This window comes from Eschrichtius robustus, chromosome 14 (genome assembly GCF_028021215.1).
Source record: "Eschrichtius robustus isolate mEscRob2 chromosome 14, mEscRob2.pri, whole genome shotgun sequence".
NCBI classification, from domain to species: domain Eukaryota; kingdom Metazoa; phylum Chordata; class Mammalia; order Artiodactyla; family Eschrichtiidae; genus Eschrichtius; species Eschrichtius robustus.
In genome coordinates, this window is record NC_090837.1 from 26,847,227 (window position 1) to 26,860,281 (window position 13,055).

Consider the following 13,055-nt stretch of genomic DNA (forward strand, 5'->3'; position numbering starts at 1 on the left):
TGGCACAGAGCTCAAGAGATGGAAGCTGGGACTCATGCTTTCTGAAACAAAGCCATTGGTGTACATTCTTTCTTTCATGTTCTTATTGTTCAGAGCTTTTACAAATCAAGAAAAAGCCTCATCTTAGAAAATCAGCAAAAGACAAATAGGCAATTTGAAAAAGAAGAAATACAAATAACTAATAAAAACATGAAAAAGTTCAGTCACTATCAAAAAAATGAAACACTACAAGAATGAGATAACACTGATGTGATCATTGTCTTCTCAAAACAACCCAAAAATTTTGTGAAGGAGCAGAAAACTTGGGTGTATTTATTTGCTTAGAGAAAATACCGGGAGACAGTACCCTGAAAGTGAACGGTGGTGATCTTGGGGGAGGGTAAGAGATTTTTTTTCTTCAGGTTTGATTTTTCCGTTTTTCATATTAAACATTTCTGCAGTCACTGCCAGTTTCGCGTTGCCATAAACCGGGCCGCGGGCCGGGTTGGGCGGGGCACTTTGGGTGGCTGGCGGTTGCAGGGATCCCCGGAACCAGCAGGTGGCGAGAACAAAGGCCAAAGCGCGGGCGCGCCAGGCGCGTGCGTCGGGGCGGGGCCTCGGGCCGCGTCTGGGGCGGGGCCTGGACTGTCCGGCCCTAGCCCCACGGTCCCGAACAGCTGGTGGAGGGACCATGGCCCGGCCCCGTGTGCGGCTGGTGGTCACGGCAGATGACTTTGGTTACTGCCCGCGGCGCGACGAGGGCATCGTAGAAGCCTTCCTGGCGGGGGCTGTGACCAGCGTGTCCCTGCTGGTCAACGGGGCGGCCGCCGAGAGCGCGGCTGAGCTGGCCCGCAGGTGAGCAGCGGCCCCCTGCAGGGTCCGGGCGGGCTTGGGGGCCGCCGCCCCGCGCCTCCGATGCTCCCGCTCGCGCTCCGCCCGCAGGCACCGAATCCCCACGGGCCTCCACGCCAACCTATCCGAGGGCCGCCCCGTGGGCCCGGCCCGCCACGGCGCCTCGTCGCTGCTCGGCCCCGAAGGCTTCTTCCTCGGCAAGATGGGATTCCGGGAGGCGGTGACGGCCGGAGAGGTGGTCTTGCCCCAGGTGCGGAGGTGCGGCTTCAGGAAGATGCTCTTGGTGACTCCCCCAAAGCTCCGCCCCGAGGGTACCGTGCGCAGAATTGGGCTCTGGATGCCTTCCTGGTTCAAACACAGGGGCGATCACAGGGGACCACATGGACGGGGTCCTCCTGGGTAGCTGCTTCCGGACGTTCAATGTACCGATCACCTTCTTACTCCAGGTTCGAGGAGAGCTGGAGGCCCAGTTGAGCCGTTTCCGGGAATTACTGGGCAGGGACCCTACTCACGTGGACGGGCACCAGCACGTGCACGTGCTCCCAGGTGCGTGGGTTGGTGCTCCCAGGCCGGGGTGGGAGGTTGCTGCACGTGCCTCTCCCTGACTCTGCCCCGCCCGCAGGAGTGTGCCAGGTGTTCGCCGAGGCGCTGCAGGCCTGCGGGGTGCGCTTCACTAGGCTGCCGATGGAGCGCGGGGTGGGCGGCTGCACGTGGCTCGAGGCCCCAGCGCGCGCCTTCGCCTGCTCCGTGGAGCAAGACGCCCGCGCCGCCATGGGCCCCTTTGCCCGCCACGGCCTACGGTAAGGCCCCCTGCCCCCTGCCGGGCCCAAGTCCCAGTGTGTCCAGCTGGCCGCTCACCTTGGCCAGCTGTGTCCGTTTCTCATCTTCGACCAGTGTTGTCCCCACCCCAGATCCGTCCCGCCCCCGGCCTACCCCTGCCCATTGCGGCCCTGCAGTCGTGCCGCTGATGCCCCGGTATCTACAGGTGGACCGATGTCTTCGTGGGCCTGAGCACCTGTGGCCGGCACATGTCCACTCACCACGTGTCAGGGGCACTGGCTAGGGCCCTGGAGGGTATACCCACTGGACGCGCAGTGACAGCCGAGCTGATGGCACACCCCGGCTATCCGAGTGTGCCTCCGGCTGGGGGCAGCGGTGAGGGTCCTGATGCCTTTTCCTGCTCCTGGGAGCGCCTACACGAGCTGCGTGTCCTCACGGCACCGGTGCTGTGGGCTCAGCTTGCCCAGGACGGCGTGCAGCTCTGCGCCCTCCACGAGCTAGACTCCAAGAGGCCCGGAGAGGGGACCCCCAGCGAAGCCACTCTGGAAACCTTTCTGGAGCCCTCCCCACTGTGACCCTGGCAGACAGCCAAGCATTAACGTCCCTTGGTGCCCAGGAAGGGAACTGGGTCCCAGAGCAGGCTGTGACTTCCTGGGCTGGATGCTGCCACCTCTGTGCCCAGGTCCTCATGGTTCAGAGTGGCGGCAGAGTTTCTGCAAGCCCTCTGGCTGCAGGTGGCAGCCGTGACCTCTGGGCCTGGGGCCTGCCAAGCATTGGGTGGGGGGGGGAGGGTGTCACAGTGCCGTGTAAGCATCTTCCTTGTTTGGGTGCATGGGGCAGAGATGGCTGTTATTAATAAAGTAACGTGTCCTGTAAACTTGGGCGTTTATAGACTGTGCCCAGGAAACCTTCCCAGACACAAGAAGGACACGAAACTCCTTCGGGGCCCACCGAGGTCACTGTTCCAGAAAAGATCTGCAGTGCCTCCACCTTTGGCGCTGCTCATGCTTAGGCTCTCTTCATTCTTTTCTTTTGGTGGGGGTGGGTAGGAGGAGGGGAGTGAGGGGTTGGAAGAATGTCTCACTAGGCTACTTTTTGGGAGGCATATTATAATCTCAGTTTTGACTTTAAAGACATCACCTGTTCGAAGTAAGCAGCCCTTTGCCATCCTAGGGGATGGGTCTGAGGAGGTCCTGAAAACTTGCTGGAGTGTGTTTACGTTTTTCCAGGAGGGATGGTCTTCTACGGAAATGGCACCCCTGGTGATGTGTAGATGCCCTGTGACCGGGGCTCCTGTGGCCTGGATCAAGGCGATGCCGGGAGCAGATGGAAGCCCATGTGGTCCTTCTTGTCTCATGTAATCTCACATCATCATGCCTGTGTGCAGGCACCGGTGCCCCCATTTTGCAGACCTAGAGATGGGAGTGGGGGAGCAGAGCTGTGAAGCTGCCTGTTCATTTACTCAACATGCACTGGGCCTTAGTCTGTACCAAGCATGGAACCAGGGCCAAAAGAGCTCTGCACTTTCTAAAGGGGTGAGGGTAGGGCCCCATCCCCTTGACTGGTGGCTTCAGCCCCCTCTTTCTGGCTCCATCCTCTACCCCTACCCTTCCTCTGACCTTGACTTCTCCAGCCGCAGGCCCTTTCCTCCCCCATTTCGTCCAGGGCTGTGAACTGGAATGGCTGTGAGTGTGGCCCTGGCCTCCTCGCCCCGGCCCGCTGGAGTCTGGCCGTGCTCCCACAAGCTGCTGGCTGGAGCTGGGCAGCAAGCACAGAGGCACCTCCCTTGAGGCGGGTCTGTTGTTCTGAGAGGAGGCAGCTGGCTGTATGACTCTGGGGCCCAGGAGAGAGGTGTGGGTGACAAGGGAGAGGCTGGGGGGTCTGCACAGACGTTGGAGGAAGCTGTGGGAGTGGCCACTGTCACTCAGGGAGCCAGAGAGGGAGCAGCAGAGATGAGGGCCCAGACCAGCCCTAGGCCATGGGCACTGAAGAACAGAGAGAAGGGGACAAGAAGGCAGAGGGCCCATTTCGAGGCTGGTCACTGGCATCCCACCAGGGAGATGGGGTATTTTTCACGTAAAACCTGCTGTGCCCAAAACGGCCCAGGCTCAGGGTTTACTGTTAGCCACCAATTCATCAGGCACGGAGGATCTGCTCCATGCCAGGCTGGGGCTGGGAGCTGGGACACAGCCTGCAAGGAGCTCACGGTCTGGTACACACACAGGGACAGTCATGTGACCGGGCTGCAGTGGGGGGTGGGAATACACAGCAAAGCATGGGGACAAAGCCTCTGTGATGTTGAGGAGACTTCCACTCTGGTGACAGCCCGCACAACACCCCCAGGAGACCAGGCTGCCAGCACCCAGGTAACAGCCGTTTACCAAGTGCGGCCTGGGCCAGGCACTGTGCTATGCAAGATCTGACCTTCAGCTCTGCTCCTGGGGCAGGTGTGCCATTCCCCCTCGTGCATGAGGGAAGCAGGCGAGGAGGAGCCAGTGCAGACCGGCAGGAGGATTGAGGCTCAGGTGCAGCCCTGCAGGGTGCGGCACAGACATGCTGCCAAGGGAAGACAGCGAGAGCAGGGCTGAGGCCACCCCCTGTGGACTTGGCACTGGGAAGTCCAGGGCCCTGGCCAGAGGAGCCCCAGGGGGCAGGAGGACGCCAGAAGCCAGGCCAAGGTGATGCAGTCATTGCGTATCTCGAGCTGAACAATGAACAGAGTGAGGAAGGCGAGAGGACGGTGGCCACCGAGTGGAGGGAGTTGAGAGGGTCTCACAGACTTTAGGGAGGGTCTGTGGCTGTGTCTGGGCTCAAAGGGAGCCAGTCGTGGGAGGCGAGGGCACTGGAGCCAGGCTGTAAGAGCACAGGCCAGGGGCCCTTGACCGAGTCACTTTCCTCCTCTGTGAAAGCAGGGTAATGGTGCCCGCGGGTCTGTCCTGAGAGTTAGGACAGGGCTAGGATGAGCAGAGTCCCCACTGATGATCAAAGAAGGCCCCCAGCCTCCTTGCTTTCTGGTGCCCCAGAAACTTGCCCCAGGAAGTTCCCTCTTGGACTGCAGGCCTAGCTGTCAGGGTCTCAGCTGGTGTCAGACACCAAGCAGAGGACTCAGCTGACAATAAGTGTCAGGGCCTTGGCTGGCCTGGTGCTGAGTCAGCACTAGGGTTGCAGTTGCACTCAGGAGACTCGGAGGTGGGTTTGAGCTGGAGCTATTCAAGGAAGTGGCCCAGCCCCTCCCTCAGGCACACCCTCACCAGCTCCCTGACCTTCCAGACAGCACCCTCCTCAGGGCCCCAGTCTGCTCCTCCGTTAAATGTGGCTGAGGTGACACGTATACAGAAGTCACTCTCCCCTCCCCAGACACCCAAGGGTGTCTCTGCAGCCCTTTCTGCTTCCCTCAGCATGGCCAGAACACCTCTGTGCACCTCTCCTGGAGGCCAGGCCTGAGGAGGAAGCCAGAAGAACCTGCACAAGACCCCAGGCCACTGGCACTGCCCACCCCCAGTAAGGAAGAGACGCACACGACCAGCCGAGTGTCCGAGAGCATTTTTATTAAGGGCAGCAGAGTAGATCGCAGCATCTTAGAAAGCCTAGTCCCCGCCATAGGGGGAGGGGCGGGGGGACCGGGCAGGAGCGTGAATTCCCACGGGGCCCATCGGAGGTGTGGTGATCACAGCCCTCCCCTGCTCTGGGGGATCCAGCTGTCTGCCCCGGAGCAGCAAGGCTGCCTGCTGGCACGCTTCACTCCTGCCAGAGGGCTCGGGGAGTGCCCGCTGGTGGAGCAGGAGCCCAGCCGGAGGGAGGGACCGCCCACCACCCCGCTCTCGGAGGCCAGGCCCCTGCTGATGGGCGAACCCTGGCTGTGATGCCAGGGGATGCAAGTCCCTGAGGGGCCGCCGGCTTCGACCATGGTGGACGTCCTCCTGGTGGTGAGAAGAGAAGGGAAGGGGCGATGGGCCGGCAGAGCTACGCTGGTAGAAATACGAAGCAATGGGACAGTTCCCAGGAATGGCAATATTTCTGGATTCAGAGAAGCGACGAGAACAAATGGTGGCTTATCTGGATAGCTTCTGACAGAATTTGGCATTTTATTACAAATCTGCGTGTGAGTGAAATAAAGTCCATCATCACCTTTCTGCTAATGAAGAGACAGATGTGGATGTGCTGACCGGCGCCCTCACCAGCCCGGGCGCACGGGAGGCTCCAGAACGTGCCTCTTGCGTACCTGGGACTAAAGAAGTTGTGTTCATGAGACCCGCCGCAGGCTGCACGTATGCGGCCTCACCCACCATCACCCCACCTCTGCACACAAGCCACCTCAGGTCTGCAAGCCTGGAAACACCTCAAGTTATAGAACTAAAATTAAAACAGAGAGCCAAGTTTAAGTCATCTTCTCCACAGGATCTAGCCCCTGGAGCGCCCAGAAGGGAAGCCACCAGTGGCAGAAGTGGAGGTGGTGACACACAGTGCTTGGACCACTGGCTTCCCCTGGGTGTCAGTGACAAGGACTCTACTATTTCAGGGACAGTCCCACTTGCTTTGAAAAGACATTAACATTCAAATCCTTACAAGTTCATCTGATGATAAATTCTAAGGTCAATTTTTATTTCTACAAAAAAAGGCAGTCAAAACAATATAAAACATGTAAAGGATATTACTGAGTGAGCTTCACGTGGAGCCTGACTCCGCGAAGGCCATGAGTCCAGAGGAAGGGGGAGGCCGTCCTGTTCCTGGGCTGGGCCGGCTGGATGCTCCAGAGGAAGGGCCAGTGGGGCGCCGGCGACCCCAGGCTGGTGCCAGTGACAGAGGAGTCTGCCAGAGGGTCAAACGTGCTGAGGAAGGGCCGCGGTGGGGCTGCTGCACTGAGGATGCAGAGGGTGAGCTCTGAGCTACGTCGGGTGGACACGTCGGTGACAGGTGAGCGTGGAATTTCAAGTAGACACTCTGGCTTTAGCACTGTCCGCAGGGACCTGGACATCTTCTAGAACAGCTGTAGGGAGGAGTGGCAACCTGTGGCCTCGGGAGCCTCTCTGGTGAAAAATTCCTCCCGCAAGTGCACCGTGCTCTGGCTGGCATACCCCTGGGGGCTGCCGCAGACCTGGTGCTGGGGGGGTCTCCCTAAGCAGGCCGGTCCAGGTGGAGTTCATCATGACACGGACAGCAGGGTCTGCCAACCTGGTCAGCATTACTGGGGTAACATTAGCCAGAGTTTTACAGCAGAGCTAGGCCTCCCTTTCCACAGCTTTGTTTTTGGGAGGGGGTGGGAGTGGAGATGGTTGTTTGCTTGTTTTTTAATTTTTTTAAAAGGATATTATAAATCAGAGTCAAGAGAATCTTAACCGACTCCCACACCAGGCCGTGCGCCAAGGAAGGGAGCAGAGGAGCTGAAGAGGCCTCCACTGCCCCTCCCGGCGGGAGGTGGGGCCTGGGTTTGGGGAAGTGAGTGAAAAACAAACTAAATGCAAGAAAGTGGGAGTTGCAAGGGCAGGGGAAGAGGGGAACCACAACTTTTTTTTAACCTTATGGGCTAAATGTAAATTGAAGATTTTGGATAAATTTGGACAGCAAAAGAAACACCATTCTTTTAAAGTAGACTGAAGCAGTGATTTTTAAAACAAAGAAAGCAGAACTAGAACATCTTAAATTTTTAATCCTTTCTTTACAGGTTACCTAGACCACTTTTGATTAAGAAAACTGTAGAAAGTTAGTAACTGCCACAAGCAGACGCCAGGCGGTGGCACATGTCAATTTTCCATAGAGTCCTGTTTCGTGGGGTGTCTGAATGCACTGCTTGGCGTCTCTGCTCACACTTGCTGGAATCAATCGTGGCAGATTTTAGTCCACAGGTCGCTTTTCCCCATATTTCTTTGTAAACTCTTCAGCGTTCTTACAGAATTTTTTACGGTCCTTAGAGTATTCTTCAGCTAGGTCAGCCCGGAGCGGGTGCTCGGGCTGGGGGTCGTTCACCAGTGCTATGAGGGACTGGATGACTGCCAAGAAAACGACAAGGCACCGCTGGTTAGAAGGCCCTTGGAAGGGGCATGGCAAGAAACACAGCTCTGATTAAACATCTGTATGCTTCTCGGACAGAGCGGCCTCCCATTCATGCAAAATTCTAACCACCAGCACTCAACCCATCATTCCCGTGATGAGAAGAAAGTGATGGAGGACAAACAGCCAGCGCTACAGTAGATAACTAACCATACAGAGTGATGCCACTTCCTCCTCCTCCTCCTCCAGGAAGCCTTCCTGTACTGACGCACTGGGGATGTCCCAGTCCCCAGTCACTCTCACCCCTCTCCTGAACTTTGGAGACCCAGGCCCAGCACTGACACCCCCACTCTCATGCAGGTGAAGCTTCTCCAGGGCAGGGACTGGGCAATGTGCCCAGCACTACACTCGGTTCAGGGTGTGTGACAGGCCTGCACCGTGTAAATGGATAATGAGCCCACCCTGAAAGACCCCTAGCAGCTTCTGAACGGCCGAGAAAGGTTCACTCGACCACCCTGCATTAACCACTGGGAGGCTGTAGCCCTCATCAGCACTGCATGGTCCATTCCAGAGGTGGAATTCACACGGATGGCTCAGGGTGGATTCCACAATGCTCCCCCAAAGGGCAGTCAGGCCCAGATGTGCTAGACAGCGAGCCCTGGAGAGGAGGGCCAGGAGGGAGTGGAGGGTGGGGGAGGGGGAAGTACAGAAGGTCCAGGAACCCCTGGCCTCCTCAGAAGTGCGGTGCATGCAGCCACCAGGCTTCCCACACACGTCCCCTGACTCCCCCCAACCCCCACCAGGACCAGCACCCCCACTGTCCTAGCAAAAAGGCCCCTCTCCTCTGGACTGCCGATGCCAGGTGCCTTTATTGGGAGCCCACGCTCTTCACCCCAGCATCACAAGGAATGGGTTAAAAAAGCTTTTTGTTCCAATTTCTCCTTGTCTGTCACAAATCCACGTGGAGCTTAAGTGATTATTTACTTAATATATTTCTTTAAATCACATCAAAAATATTTTTTAAAGGAAAGTTAACTATTAGTAACTCTTATGGAAAATCACTTTCACTTGCCATAAACTGAAGGCACGCATCCATAAACATGAAATAAGCACCTATGCTGCCTCCTTCCCGGCCAGAGGAAGCAACCACCGGAACAAACACTCTTCCGAGTGGCTCTTTCTCAGCATCTCTGAGGCACCCCAGCCCACTGCCCTCCAAGACTCTCCACACCACGGTCAGCCGTGAGACTGCTGTTCTTAACTTTTGGGAAACCTGAACCACATTTGCCCTATAGCACATTTATAAGGCGGCTTCCCATCTTTTTCCAGGATTAGAAATGGTTCTGTAGCAGAGTTGATACTGATGAGTTTTCAAGTTTTCCTCCATTATGGAGACTCAGGCTGTCTGCTTCTCACTATGATCATCTTAATACCGAATGTATTAGCATCAAATACATTCATCCTTAAGATGTGCTTTTCAAAAGATAATTCACTTCGCAAGTTTGCAGTTTGTCTAATTCTTTTCGGAGAACTTGCTTTAAATATTTTCAAGTTAACTTAGTAGTTCTGATGAGTGCTTCATTCTTTCTCTATTCCTGTGGGAGCTAAACTGTAAGAAAACCCAGCTGAGCTCGTTTGTTTCCACAGTGAGAACACCGACAGCTACCACGCTTTCCAAACCACAACCACGGCCCCATCCATCACTTTCACATACAGGGGGGACACTCATTATGTTTTACAAATGATCGAGCCCTGGCTTCTTGATCTCTTCCTTGACCCAAATGCTACTCAGAAGGATCTTTCCCCCTCCAAAATGTAGGGGCTTAAAAACATTATCAAAACTTACCTCCTTTCTCACTGTATATGATCAGAGACTAAAGTCTAGAAAATTTCCTTGTTTTTATTCTTTCTGACAGTTTGTGATGGAGGATGTAAACCATATCTGTAACTTGCCCCTTTTCATGGGGACCCAGTGGGCTCCATTCCCACAGAGTAAAATGTGACCCATACCTTCCCCCATACATGAAGGCGTACAATGCAGTGGTCTTCCATGGATTGTACTATGAAGGGTAAGTTTATTAATCTTATCCTGTTTATTGTATTTGAGTCCTCTTTCTAAAGTTTATCTACTTGATTTGTTATAAGACAGCAAATGGGTATGCGGGGACTAAAACATTTGATTTATGAATCTGACTTTTCTGTTTATATAATTTTGTTGCTGTGTTGTTTGGTTCGTATAGAGGTCAGTATTATACAGGCTTCCTTACTGACTGTATCTCATATGGCGAATCTCTTTCACCACCAAACAAAGCCCTTGCTCTGTTGCTAGATACGTACCAGAGCCAGACACACTGCTGAGGAAAACTCTGTTTTTACATCCCTTCTTCTGGTTATTGTTATTATTGCCAACTCCTACCACCTTTCTGTATGATACAGGTTTGCCTTGTTTCTTGACTTTTCTCCTATTTTTGCCCAATTTTTAATGCTTCTTTACTTTCTTTTTAAAAATTGAGATTTAATTCACATACCAAAAAATAAACTCTGAGAAGTATACAATTCAGTTGTTTTTAGTGTATTCACAAAATCGTGTGACACCACCACAATCTAACTCCAGAACGTTTTCATTATCCCCAAAAGAATACCCACTCTCCTTAGTAATCACTTCCTAGACCCCTCCCCCAGCCCCAGACAAACATTAACCTCCTTTCTGACTATAGATCTGCCTATTCTGGACATTCCATATACTGCTGCTTCTCATTATTTACAGTAGTTATCCACTAAAAAGTTGCTGTGAATGCTGAATTATAGTGAACCATGAGTGACCCCAGGAATGACCAGCTATAGAATCACCCAGCTGAGCCCAGTCAACCTACAGAATGAGAAATAATAAACTGTTGTTAATTTAAGCCACTAAGTTTTGAGATGGTTTGTAATACAGTAACAGGTAACTGAAACACGGGAGACACGGTGTCAAGTGCCAGGGACAACATTCCTGAAGTGTATGAGGATAAGCTCAAGGCCATGCCGGACGAATCTACAGAATGATCTAGAGAGAAACCCTGTCTCCCATCACAAAATAGCAATTCTGCCCGGTGCTGCATGTAGAACAGCACCGTGTTTAAGATAAAAGTTTTATCTTCAAAACCTAAGTCAACAAGTACAAAAGAATGAAAAACCTCTCAGGTTTATCTGACTATTTGAAAAAATCACCCACAACCTGGAAAAGCAGAGCATGTTGGCTGCTCACCGAGACCTGAAGCTGAAAACAGGACCGGTGCTGCCACGGCCCTCTTGGGCAGCCTGCCCCGTGAGAGGGGCAGAGCACAGGTACCTGCGCCCAATTCTCAGGTGAGGGAGGAGACCCGTAACTCTCTGTGGTCTGGCCGCCTGAGCAAATGCAGCAACTGCAGGTTCCCACACAGAGCTAGGAGTTTGTGTGCTTACGAACAACTCTGTCAATCTCTTACAGACATCAGCTTGTGCACGACCAAGCACCAAGCCCCCTGGAGACCCCTCCACTGTGACTCCACGCTTGGTACCCACTGCTTTCTGCTGCTCAGCTGTGGGAGCCTGGTGGATGCCTTTCATGGTGACTGTTTCAGTGAGTCTTTCAGGGGTTCCACTGGAAAATGACTGTTTATATCAGTCACCAAAAAAAAAAAAAAACAACACCTGCAGCCTCTCAAATTCCAGCCTCATCCATTCTCCTTAATCTAAAAAGACCGTAAGTGGTTCAGGGAGTTACTTACAAGAAAGCAACCAAAAATATGAGGTTAGGATTGCAAAAGAAAATTCTAGAATTAAGGATAAAAACTAGACACAGTCTATAACAAAGTTTAGTCACCTGCCGGGGAAAAGAGAGGGGTGACCACAGTAGTGAATCAAGTACTTTTCCCAGAAAAATGAGGGCACCCAGACCCAGGGACACACAGGGAGTTCCAGGCCCGCTAAGGCTGACCGTGTGCTTTCACGTGGGCACACTGCCCTCAAGTCTGGCCGTGCCCTCCCAAGACACCCCAGTGAGCCCCAGCATCCTGTGGCCTGCCACATGGCTCCGGCTCAAGCCCGCAGGCCCTCAACACCCTCCCTTCCCCCTTCCAGTCTGAGTCCACGTGCTAACTGCTGTGTGAGGCCACATCCCCCCCCTGCAGGCAGCCCACAATCCTCACGAACACTCCCAGGGACAGGATCACACCCCTCCCTGCACTGGGAGCGAGCGCTGGGCTGGTCTGTCTGCGCGGGTCCCCCTTGGGCTGCGAGCACAAGAACACCTGTGTGGGTTGAAGCTTAGCTGAGATGTGCCAAGCCCATGGGACAGCGGGACCACAGCAGCCTTCTGTGGACACGGTGGTCAGTGCTATAGGATTTCTCTGGACTCCGTGCGACGTGGTGTCAGAAGGGACCTAGAAGGCCCTGCCCGCAGCAGTGTCCCCAGAAGACACGAGGAGACGCCTTACCTTGGTCAGTTTTGGTTGCTGGCTTCCAGTTTTCAGCACTAATTACCGGCAGACAGACCTGCCCCTTTTCGTCAATGTTCGGGTGATAGATCTTCGTTTTAAATGTGATCTTCGGTGGTTTGAATGGGTACTCTGCTGGAAAGTTGATTTCAATTCTGAAGGCCCCTTTATCATACGGAGGGTTGTCCTGGAGGGAAAGGAAAGAGGGCGGAGTGAACCTGTAGCTGAGACAGGAATGTTCTAATTGTTCACTGGAAAAATTAATTTGTTTCAAGAGGTTGTATCAACTGAAGCCTTGTCACCTTCAGGGGAACAACAATCAATCTGTATTTCTAGAGCAACATGTCTGCTAAACTGTGAAAGGGTCTGAGATGGACGCCCTGGCTTCTTTACCTTTTTTTTTTTAATAGACTTTATTTTTTTTGAGTAGTTTTAGGTTTACAGCAAAACTGAGAGGACAGTACAGAACTCCTACACACACACAGCCTCCCTCACCAGAGTGGTACACGTGTTACAGGTGATGAACCGACACCAACACATCATCACCCACAGTCCACAGTCTACAGCAGGGCTCACTCTCGGTGCTGGACATTGAATGGGTTTTATAAAGTATTATACCCTGTGGTTGGAATCATGCAGTATGCAGCCCTTTCAGACTGGCTCCTTTCACTTAGTAATATGCATTTAAGGTTCCTCTGTGGCTTGTTAGATCACTTCTTTTTGTCACTGAATATTAATCCATTGTCTCGATGTACAGTTTATCCATTCATTTCCTGAAGGTCAGCCTGGTTGCTTTTGGCAATTATGAATAAAGCTGCTATCCACATCCGTGTGCAGGTTTCTGTGTGGACATATATTTTCATCTCCTTTGGGTAAATACTAAGGAGCACGATTGTAGGTTAAGGGTATGCTTAGTTTTGTAAAAAATCACCGATCTATCTTCCAAAGTGGCTCCACCGTTCTGCATTCCCACCAGCACTGATGAGGGTTCCTGCTGCT

At 53.5% G+C, this 13,055-nt stretch overlaps 2 protein-coding genes across 3 annotated transcripts in view; one reads left to right on the top strand and one right to left on the bottom strand.

Annotated features, from left to right (window-relative positions):
- The first annotated feature begins 596 nt into the window (after window positions 1-596).
- Window positions 597-2,388, top strand: YDJC (YdjC chitooligosaccharide deacetylase homolog). Of its 2 annotated transcripts, XM_068562714.1 has the most exons (5): window positions 597-834; window positions 922-1,081; window positions 1,278-1,377; window positions 1,454-1,631; window positions 1,817-2,388. In XM_068562714.1, the coding sequence occupies exons 1-5, from the start codon at window positions 671-673 to the stop codon at window positions 2,184-2,186; spliced, it is 972 nt and encodes a 323-aa protein (XP_068418815.1). In that variant the 5' UTR covers window positions 597-670; the 3' UTR covers window positions 2,187-2,388. The 2 variants fall into 2 exon arrangements, with proteins under 2 accessions (XP_068418815.1, XP_068418816.1); XM_068562715.1 differs by having other exon boundaries at window positions 752-1,089.
- Window positions 2,389-5,139: 2,751 nt separating this feature from the next.
- The window catches only part of UBE2L3 (ubiquitin conjugating enzyme E2 L3), a 44,198-nt gene continuing 36,282 nt past the window's right edge, over window positions 5,140-13,055 (bottom strand). The window contains exons 3-4 of the mRNA XM_068562723.1: window positions 12,057-12,243; window positions 5,140-7,598 (exon numbers count right to left, since the gene is read on the bottom strand). Coding sequence (XP_068418824.1) covers window positions 7,444-7,598; window positions 12,057-12,243 — 342 coding nt within the window. The 3' untranslated portion in view covers window positions 5,140-7,443. The remainder of the gene's footprint in view (window positions 7,599-12,056; window positions 12,244-13,055) is intronic.